Raw genomic sequence first — 11,162 nt, forward strand, 5'->3', positions numbered from 1 at the left:
GAGAGGACAGAAGCCCAAAACGTTCCTAGTAATACTGTCACCATAAGTTCATTTTCATGACACACCTGCTTCTGCAGAGACTAAATACATGTTTACATTTACATGTTGTGTATAGTCCACTAGTTCAAAAGTTTCTATAGCATTTATATCTAGAACATGATGAAACCTATTCTTATATTCTGTAATTTTTACAAATTACAGATCCAATTGTTTTGCTATTGCTATCTGCCTTCAAAATCCTCACAATGTGGGAGGTGATAGCACAGCAATGTATTTGTTAAGATATTCATCATAGTCCCTATAGAAAGTAATGATAGGTGTGCCTTCCTCTAAGTCCAGCAGCCTCCTAGAAATGTTGGTGCAGTAAACTTACAAGTAAGAGGTGATGTGTAGCTGTAGAGTGAGGAATACAGGGAGTGACCTCACTGTCAGGACCAAGGTTAGAAGTGAGGTGTCCTCAGACCTGTGTGTGGGTGATGAGTTTCTTTTTCCTTTTTAATTCTTATTTCTCTCTTAGGGAAGAAATACCAGCCTGGCAGTAGCCACATCACCTCCAGTTTGCCTGATTTTTGCTGTAAGACACAACACGTTCATGGCATGATCACCATCTGCTACTCTGCACCTGTGATGCTTTAACAAGCAGTTTTGTTCACTCTGACTCAAGAAGAATCCACAAAGTACAACGTGGTGAAGGCTCAGTAGCATTACCAGATGCCTGCAGACCTTCCAGAGGAAACACACCTGGTTTTGTCCACTCTGGAGGTAAGCCAGCCCAGGAGATAGCTCTGTGGACTAAGAACCACACAGACTCCTTGGTACTGTACACACAAACTGGGGAACTGTGGTTTAACTGCTCTGTGGAAACCTCAGTAAGCTCCAATGGTGCTTATAGCCAGAGATTTAAAATAAAATGCTGGCCATTAGTACTGAATCTGTTGCAAAATAGAAAATATTTGGCTTATTTGAAGGTTAAATGTTTGCTGTTTCTAACAGCAGTAAATGTTTTCTCCTAGAGCTTCCCAGCTGGCTTCCTCTTCTACTCTGACTCACTCTGTTTTGTCACACTTGAGAAGTATTAAAGCCTAAACACGTCCTTGATATTATTTGTCAACCCTCTTGCAAACACAGTTTGAAAGGTACTGCAAGATGTGTTTTCAGCCACAGCTATCAAGCCAGACATTCTGTCAACCAGGGAAACCTTGCGGAGTTTTTTATCCTAAGAAAACATGATCAGCTTCAAAGAGTAGGAGGATGCTGTCTGGTAGCAAAATGACACTAAGAATCACTTTGAAATCTCTCCTTCATGAATAGTCCCCATGGTTTCAATGCAAGTTTTTACCTAGAAGGAACCTGAATCTTGTCTGAAAAAGAGTGATTAAAGTTCTGTCCTTTATAAATTGCACACTGTATTTTAGTATAAGGTTTAACTGCCTATAATTTGATTACCTGGTGTTTCCTAATTGGGTTTGTGATCTTTCTGCTTGGAAGTTTAAAATTCTTATATATGACCAGAGAGAAAAGATTCAGTTGAAAGTGGAGGCCTACCACATTGGACGACCAGCTTCTGGACACACTAGCCCACGTTACTGCACATACAGCAAATGTGATGTTAAAATACTCTGCCTGGCTACAGTTCCACTTCTGACTGTACGCAGGGCTGGATTAGAAGTATGTAAAGCTGACATTTCCAGGTCAAGGCACAGTCATGAATAAATGTGCTGTGCATGCTGTGGATAAAGCATCCTGTCCCAGAACGCTCTTTGACCTTCCACTGCAGTACACATCTCTGTTCTTCACCAGTGTAGACTACAGCCAATACCAGAGGAGGAAACTTTTCCACCAAAACCACACAATCCTCAGACACAAAATTTGGCTCTGTGGAGGTTTGTTAGCAGTTATAATGGATTTCAATCTTCTTTGGTTCTTACTGAGCACCAGACTGCATCTTACACAGCAACGGTGGCAGTGCAAGCAGCACTGACACTTTCATTTTACCCACTGGGCACTCTCCAGGCCAGAGGGCAAGGGTTTATAGTAAAGCTTTTCTTCAAACATCTTTGAGGCTCAAGCATGAAGGTGACACTTCAGTACAGGAGAAAAGACTAACCACATATAGCCTAGTTATGGGGCTCTCGATACCAATTGCTTTAATAACTTGACGCCCTCTTATTGTGCTTCATTGCTTGATAGATGTAGCTTTTGAAAGATGTCAGTGTTTGAACACTGTTATTCCTGCATGGAAGCAATGGGAATATTTGTCTTTCAAAACAGAAGAGTTCAGTTTGGAAATGAAATATAAAAAAAAATATGAGAAAAGAGTAGCTGAACAGTTAGATAGTAAAAAGTAGCTATGATAAAATGTGAGCACAGTTAAATTACCTGACCCCTATTTAATGAAATATTATAAATATTATAGTAATATTAATAACATTAATATACTATTAGATAACGGTATTATATTTAAACAAATGGCTTTGGTTTATTCAAAGATGAGACACACAGAAGTCACAAACATGAATGTATCAGACTGAGAACTGCCCAAGCCTCGTAACTGAAATAAAATATTCAGTAGAAAAGACCTAAAAGACATTTCTCCGTTGTACAAAGCTGCACAAAAAGGAAGAGGGAGCAAAGGAGCAAATGACATTCACAAATCTGCCTTTGTTGCAGCAAAACTGAGCTAGTGCAGGAAGCCAGGAAAGACCCAGAAAGCCTTTTCATTAAGAAAAATTGAAAACAAGATCATGAAAAATAAACCACAAGCTAAGAATGAGAAAGCAAGGAGCACAAGTGAGCTGCAACAATCATAATCAAAGCCTCTATCTGAAAACCCAGTCTTTTTCACACATTACTGTGTGATTCATGATCAAATTTGCATCTGTAAAGTGAGAATAATGCTTTCAACAGCAGCTATTTCTCCAGTGCCTCAGGTGCAAGTATCTGCGTTTTTCCAAGTCAAATGGAAATGCTGAAAGAGTTGGCCTGGAGCCAGCTAAGGGTTAGGGGATGTTTTTTCCCTTCTCCCTTATACAAAAATAAATCCAGACTTTTCTTGTCAAAGAGTTCTAGGCAATGAAAAACACCCCATTTCATTCACAGGTAAAAAACAAAACAAAGGCAAACAAAGCTCAGCTTCACAAAATTGTCACTGACACTCCTCCTTTATAACAATTTTCAGTGTGGTTGCTCTGAAGCAAATCCCACCTCCACCTCTTAGGACTGCACCTTAGGAAAGATGTGAATTATCAGTCTGAAGTAGAACTGGGAATAAGGAGCTCTTCAACTCTACTTTTAATTTTTCCATTAATCCTCGTTATTTTTTTTCATTGTACAATACAATTAATTCCCTCTTTCAAAAACGACAGCAGCACTTGTTTATCCCACAAACATGTTGGAGGGATGTCTGGGAAGAATTCTGACAATGGAAACCATAGGGTAATGCTAAGCATGAAAAACTAATCATTATGGCCAAACTGATCGTTAAACATGAGGACAGTAAATATCCTGCCTACCAACCTGATCCACCACCTCCCTGTCACTTCTACTAATAGTTCTCCTCCCCAGGTTAGCCTGGCAAAGATCACTATTAAGTATTTCTCACGTTGTCACAGCACTTAGGAAACAATCATAGATCCTTCTAGATATGGGACAAACAGAACTTTTTCCCCACTTGTTGAGGTGAATCTCACCTCTTTTTATCTGTTCTTAGTACTCAAAGAGGGGACATCCCGCTGTCATAAAAGCCACCCCTCCATTTTCAGCACCAGCTGTGCAAACAGCAGTTGACCTACCCGATCCACCCTTTCCTGAAGCCATACCCCCTCACCAGTAAGATTGAAAAGAAACCCCTGGGCATCTATGTCCTTAACTTGCCCTACAGCAATGTAGTCATGCTTGATACGCTCCATGTGTCCTCTAGCATTATCCATGGTGACCACATGGAAGAGCAACAGGGAGTAAGAGCCATTCAACAGAAAAGTCATTTTGAAAAGTCATTCAACAGGGAGTAAAAGTCATTCACTCATTCAAGACTCAGCATGCTCTCTACATGGTCCCAGATCTCCTCCCCACCAGCAAACCTCCCCAGACAGCACACTGGTGCAGGAAATTGGAGCTTCCTTCTCCCACAGCAGGGAGTCTCCAACTACCATCCCTCTTCACTTCCTCCTGCATGGAGCTTCCCTATCCCACAGCAGGAAGTCTCCAACTACCATCCCTCTTCACTTCCTTCTGCACTTACTCCTGTGCCAGCTCAGGCTTTATGCTGAAGAGAGCTTCCAACCTCTCATCTGCTGCCAGAGGACTGAAACTATTCTGTAGCTGCAGATGTCATGCCTGCCTCTGGTACCTCCTCTAGTCATCCACAGCTTTTCAAAACTAATTTTTGTCCTGGTTTTATGCAGTACCCAGGAGGACCCATATCTGTTTCCTATGTGCTGTGATAAACCAAACCAAACTAATGATTGTTCAGTATTACTCCACCATAGTATTGATTAAGAGTGAGAGTTAAATGACGGGTTATTTCAGGTCCCACGTTGCCTCTGTGGTTCTTCAACACTACGGTAACTCTTACATACATAGACACATATAGAGAGGTTTATTTATGTTAAACTTGTATTAAATAGCCTGGAGAAGAGAAGGCGGCTGCGTGGGGACCTCATAGCAGCCTTCCAGTGTCTGAAGGGGGCCTATAGGGATGCTGGGGAGGGACTCTTCGTCAGGGACTGTAGTGACAGGACAAGGGGTAACGGGTTAAAACTTAAACAGGGGGAGTTTAGATTGGATATAAGGAGGAAATTCTTTCCTGTTAGGGTGGTGAGGCACTAGAATGGGTTTCCCAGGGAGGTTGTGAGTGCTCCATCCCTGGCAGTGTTCAAGGCCAGGTTGGATGAAGCCTTGTGTGGGATGGTTTAGTGTGAGGTGTCCCTGCCCATGGCAGGAGGGTTAGAACTAGATGATCTTGAGGTCCTTTCCAACCCTAACTATTCTATGATTCTATGATTCTAAATCAAGCTAGATATCAAATCACAAACTCTTGGCTTCCAAACTGCTCAGTTTAATGAATGTACTCAGCATAAGGCATTTTAAGGCATCTCTTCAATGACATTACAATTTTCTGCTGGAACTTACAATCACTTTGCAACAGAGAAGCCACTGAAAACTTTCAGTTTTACAGCAGTAAGAACATTTTGTTGTGACATCTTCATCACTGGCTGAAATATGGATGACATTTGGCCACTACAACATCAGATTAAAACAGTGTGAAGATATGAATAAAACAACAACAAAGAGAAAATACCTCCCTTTCCAAGCAGAATTTTCTTCAAAATCTTAAAAATAGAGATCAACACTTCCAAAGGCAGCTAGTCATTTTGATGTTTGATTTGACACACAGGCTCAGGTCTTCACAGCACTAAAGTTCAGTTATCTGTAAAAAAACAAGATCTGCTCTAAGGATGGATGAGACACCACACACTGAGCCCCTCAACCACTACTCACTTTTAGGGAAAGGCATTAAGAGGGAGAAGCAAAAATCAGTAAATTCAGCAACATAGGTATATATATATATTTTTTTTCTTCCTTCGCTCTTCTACTTATTTCTCCTACGTATTTTTCCTTCATTTCTTACAGTTTCTATCTCTGTGTTGCTGAACTGTGCTCTCCTCTCTCCAGTTCCCTTCAGGAATTCCTAAGCTGCTATTATATGTCTCCTTTTTCATTCCCTGTGTCTGCTTGTGCTTCTTCCTTTTCATGTTTTTGATGCCTTTCCTTCTGGCACTAACCACTGTAGGCTCATCTCTCCATAAATCACTCTTTTTTTGCCCATTTATATAGCCTATACCTACTCCATCTCCAAATTAGTATCGTACCATCTTATTCCTTACCCAGAAGGGGGTGTGTGAATGGAAACGGTCTGATGAGTATAGGAGCTGAAGCCTGATTGCTCCCTGATTTTCTCCTGTCTTGTATCTTTTCTGCCACCCCTTCTCTCACGATACCTGCCTATTCTGCTGCAAAACAGGCAGCACAGCAGTGAGAAGAGCACCACTCGTCTCTAGCAGCAGTCACTGGGAATGAAGGGACATTTAAATTCACAAAGGAAAACCAACAGATCCCATACATTTCAGCACCTAAACCAATTTGAATAAACTGCTTTGGATTAAAGCTGTTCTTTCTCCATGGAATTTAACAAAGTGGTGGAGATCAGGATCTCTGAAAACTCCACGTGCTTCCACCAGAAGCCTCGGGTACATAAATTTTAAAATCATGCCAACATCTCACAACTCTGAGGCATTCTTTAGTTCTATTTTCTGTGGCGTGGCTAAAATTTTCTCTGTTTAAGTACATACCAGAAGTGACTGCAGTTCATACCTGGACTGATTAAGCCTGCTCTATAACCAAACTATTCCTGCAAGTAGTAACTCTACAGTAAAGGCAGCATAGCAGAAGGCTGTGCTGGTAAAACACTTCTTGTACTAGCAGTAACTTAATTCTTGCTGCTGTTGTAACTAAGATGCACTATCCCCAGAGCTCACAAGACCAAGGTAGTGAGAAAGCTACTCATGCAGCTAGCTGTATGTTTAAACAACTATCCCCTGAGAATATAGGAAGAAGCTTAATTTAATGGCAAAATATGCTGGTTCATATATCCTGCAAGCTCATGGCAGTAATGATATTCCTCTCACAAAGTTAATGAGCTCTGTTTCCTTAGCACTGGAAGCTTTCACCTTCCGCTACAAAGTCAATACATTCCATTAAAAGAGGGAAGGCGGGCACACTGAGACTGCCAAAATCTGCCAGCTCATAAGGAACAGGTCTGCTCCACAAAAGCCACACTCCACAGATGGTAAAAAAAGAAATAGATGCTCCAGAGCACCAGCTGACCATTGCAGGCAAGTGCTAGAATGCCTGAAATGGTGCCCAGGGAGAAGGGCTTTTCCAAACATTTGAATTTATTAAGGTTGGACGTTAGGAAAGGCATGTTAGGTTCATTATGTACATGAAACCAACACTTACCACCTACCAGTAGGAAACAAGTGATTATTCTAGACATTTACAAAAGGTTTCAGAATATGAACATGGCTCAACACCAAGCATTCCTAAACATGTTTCTTAAGCAAAGATTTAAAGACTGTTAGCTACTTAACGAAGAGGTGGGTTAGCTCTGCAGAAAGGTGCCCAGAGGTGAGTACTAGAAGACCATATAACTGCAGTCCTGTGAGATGTCCATGAATTATAAAATACTACTACCCTACAATTTTAAATTAAGGTGTTATAGTGAAAGTTTCTTATTGTTGACTCTTACTTTTCATTCCTGTATGTCTTGAGTAGAATTGAGGCTGTAAAAGTAAACTGTTTCTGTTCTGTGGCGCTGGACTCAGGCTTCCAATTGAGAAATTCTTTTTCACATTCCAAATTCCTTCCAGAGCCTCTGTTAATAATTTGTCACAATAATAATGTTATAACTGATTACTTCAACTTCTTCTAGAATTAATGTAACCTTTGGTCTATACAGTAATGAGAAGCAGTTAAGCAGAACACTATAATCTTCCTCTACAGTTAACGAAAAGAGATTGACACCTTCAGAGAGCAATTCAGATTGCTGAAGGTATATGATGCTCTCTACTGTCTGTAGAACAGTTTAAGACTACTAAACTCCCAACTGAAGCAGGATGCAGCTGATCTATAAGAAAAAAGCAGTAATACCATCGATGCATCCAGCATGCTTTACTGGTCAAACTGGCATACCAAATGCCCTCACCAAAAGACAGGAGAACAAGAACAAAAAAACCCACCTACCCCCCAAAGAAAACTAACAAAAAACCCTCAAAACAAACCCAACACCACTAAAATGAAACAGAAAAGCTATTTATTTTGTGGAAAGGTTACAATTCACTAACCATCTAATTTGTGTAAAACAATAAACTTACTAATGATCCAAGCTGTATTAATAAGTAACCATCCAACCTGACATCTGCTTTTTTATCTGAGCCCAGGCCACTTCAGTAGCATCTCTAATTCTCCAGATGTATATAGATTAAAAGTATTTTGCTGAATTTGATCTTATTATACATAGCATTGTTATGCTGTGCATATAACATTATGCTACAAATACCATTTATATACTGAGCTTGTTATACATTCAGATCATACATTTCTGAGTATTTTTTCTACAGTGTTTCTATATTATCTTTAGTACTTTAAGCCTTTGTAACATCCATGAGAACATATATGGTAGCATTCAGCTATGCCATTTGCTGATGAGGATTACCTGCCACTGGATGTTTAACACAGCATGCTTCTTTCTGAATATAAAGCTCTTCTTCAAGTAGTTCTTTAACTCTCCTAGATGGTTCAACATACACAGATTTCTTCCCTGTTAGCAAAACATATTACAAAAGAACCAGTTATTTTAAATCCCCCGAATGCTGACATGCTTTGTTGAATACAATTTTTGCTGCTTTACTTCTGTCTTTAATACACTTTTAAAGACAAGTTGTTTACAAAATGCACGGCCCTGCTCCCCGACATGAAGCGGTACAGGGTGGTGGTGGGTAGAACTAGCAGTGGGTGAGGTGGATCTCCCGGGCGGAGCCAAGGATACCCCAAGGAGACAAGGCCACTGTGCCTGCCCACGGCGAACAGCCCAATGCACCGCCAAGCAGAGGTCTTCATGGAGATGTCCTGCTCAAAGAGACCTCCACGGAGCTATAGAGGGACTAGGGCTCCTCCTGCCGGCAGGGCACTGCCGCGGCCGGGAAGGGGAGGGACCAAGGTGGCCACGGGGCATCAGTGGGGAGCTGCGGGGGTAAAGGCTGGGCTCCCCCGCAGAGCCAAGCCGGGGATGCGGGGGGAAGGCCGCAACGGTCGGTCGGGGAGGCGAGCCCCGCGGCCAGGCCGGGGCCCCGCCGCGCTCACACGCCTGCCCGCCGCCCGCCTCCTCGGCCGCCGCCGCCGGCAGCTCCCTGGTCACCGCCCTCATGGCCGCCGCCGCGCCGGGGCAGGGAGCAGCAGAGCTGCCCGGTTACCGCAGCAGCATGGGCGGCCCGGATCCCGCCTCCCTGCCGGCTGGAGCCGAGAGTGGAGCCGCGCCCGACGGGGCGGTGCCGCTCATCCCCTTGTTGGGGCTGGGGCTGGGCCTCGGCCGGGGCGGGCTTGTCTGGGGAGCGGAGTGCGCTTCCTGGAGCGGCGTGGTGCTGCGAGGCAGGTTCGCCGCTTCCCGTTGTAGCGGGGCTGTTTTGTGCCGTCCACAGGCGGTTACCAACGGCCGCGGCCAGCCGCCATCCCCAGGGGACAGCAGGCCCGCTGGGCGCACAGAGTGAGTGACAGCTCTAGGCGGCATCCGGAGCTCCTCAGCTGAGTCACTCAGAACGTGCTCAGCAGCGGGCACAGGCGCCACAAACACTGTACCCCTGTGGGGGTCACCGCGGGCCTGCATTCTAAAGCGGTGTTTGTCCTCACCGGGCAGTGGTGGATTGATGGAAATAAACACCGTATAGCCCAGCTGAACTGGGGGGAGGATGTAGATAGAATCATAGAATCATAGAATAGTTAGGGTTGGAAAGGACCTCAAGATCATCCAGTTCCAACCCCCCTGCCATGGGCAGGGACACCTCACACTAAACCATCCCACCCAAGGCTTCATCCAACCTGGCCTTGAACACTGCCAGGGATGGAGCACTCACAACCTCCCTGGGCAACCGATTCCAGTGCCTCACCACCCTAACAGGAAAGAATTTCCTCCTTATATCCAATCTAAACTTCCCCTGTTTAAGTTTGAACCCGTTACCCCTTGTCCTGTCACTACAGTCCCTGACGAAGAGTCCCTCCCCAGCATCCCTATAGGCCCCCTTCAGATACTGGAAGGCTGCTGTGAGGTCTCCACGCAGCCTTCTCTTCCCCAGGCTGAACAGCCCCAACTTCCTCAGCCTGTCTTCATACGGGAGGTGCTCCAGTCCCCTGATCATCCTTGTGGCCCTCCTCTGGACTTGTTCCAACAGTTCCATGCCCTTTTTATGTTGACCTACTCAAAAGTACTAGCTTGGTTTTAATGACGCTTTTCACAAAATGAAAGCGTTATTAAACAGCTTGAGATACTGTTTATAAGACTGAAGTAGATTTGATTCCTTGCTTAGCAGCCGTTCTGAGAAAGAAAAGCAGCTGGCACTTAGTCAGCCAGCACTGCTGCCGCAGGGCAGCTGCCCTGCGCGCTGGGCTGGAATCTTGGCCCCCCAGTAGCTTCCTTGAAACCAAGACTTTGCATACAGCAATGAGAGTTTATGAGATACAAACCAAGGCCTAAGAAACAAACCAACCAACTCACCCCCGGCACCCTGAGTTTGGTTAAGTGGCAGCAGCCAAGTCTCAGGACTCCTGGAAGCCCAACGCGGATGTGAACGCCTTGGATGAGAAATACAAGCGATCAGGAAGTGTCAACTGAGAAAACAGTCTGGAAATTAAGGAATTCTGGGGGGAAATATCAGTAAGGTTTTATAATATTTATAAATACTTGAGCTGGGATGAGGGATTCTCTTTGGGGATTCAGAAGTGGAGGAGAGGGGTGGCCATGAGGAGTGAGGGGAGAGCAGGGGTGGCCACGAAAGATCATGAGGGGAGAGGTGGGGCAGTCATGAAGCATGAGGGAAGGTCATAAGGGGACAGGAGAGGTGGCCATGAGGGATGAGGGGAGAGCAGGGGGGCCATGAGGGGGGATCATGAGGGGAGAGGTAGGGCAATTGTGAGTGGCGATCATCATGGAATGGGAGGGGCGGCCATGAGGGGAAACCATGAGGGGCAAGGTGGGGCATTCGTGGAGGGACGAGGGGCAACCATGAGGGGTGGGGGGAGATCATGATGGGAGAGCAGGGGTGGCCATGAGGGAGGATCACGAGAGGAGAGGTGGAGTGGCCATGAGAGAAGAGCATGAGGTGAGAGCAGGAGTAGCTATGGGCTGGAGGGACGAGGGGCAACCATGAGGGGTGGGGGGAGATCATGATGGGAGAGCAGGGGTGGCCATGAGGGAGGATCACGAGAGGAGAGGTGGAGTGGCCATGAGAGAAGAGCATGAGGTGAGAGCAGGAGTAGCTATGGGCTGTGAGGGGTGGCCATTGAGGGGAGGTGAGGAATGGCCACGAGGGTTAGAGACAGCAGCTATACAGTGT

At 44.8% G+C, this 11,162-nt stretch overlaps 1 protein-coding gene across 3 annotated transcripts; it reads right to left on the reverse strand.

The window, feature by feature from the left end:
- Positions 1-2,180: 2,180 nt before the first annotated feature.
- On the reverse strand, positions 2,181-9,066 carry C4H11orf97 (chromosome 4 C11orf97 homolog). Of its 3 annotated transcripts, none has more exons than XR_010612484.1 (5): positions 8,920-9,066; positions 8,273-8,377; positions 7,307-7,432; positions 5,300-5,428; positions 2,181-2,232 (listed from the first exon to the last, which is right to left on the reverse strand). XR_010612484.1 is itself a non-coding variant. In XM_065678742.1 (4 exons), the coding sequence occupies exons 1-4, from the start codon at positions 8,981-8,983 to the stop codon at positions 5,421-5,423; spliced, it is 303 nt and encodes a 100-aa protein (XP_065534814.1). In that variant the 5' UTR covers positions 8,984-9,066; the 3' UTR covers positions 5,041-5,420. The 3 variants fall into 3 exon arrangements, 1 of the variants encoding a protein (XP_065534814.1); XR_010612485.1 differs by lacking the exon at positions 2,181-2,232 and adding an exon at positions 5,041-5,213; XM_065678742.1 differs by lacking the exon at positions 2,181-2,232 and having other exon boundaries at positions 5,041-5,428.
- Between the last annotated feature and the right edge of the window lie 2,096 nt (positions 9,067-11,162).

Source organism: Lathamus discolor, chromosome 4, assembly GCF_037157495.1.
Source record: "Lathamus discolor isolate bLatDis1 chromosome 4, bLatDis1.hap1, whole genome shotgun sequence".
Taxonomy (NCBI): domain Eukaryota; kingdom Metazoa; phylum Chordata; class Aves; order Psittaciformes; family Psittacidae; genus Lathamus; species Lathamus discolor.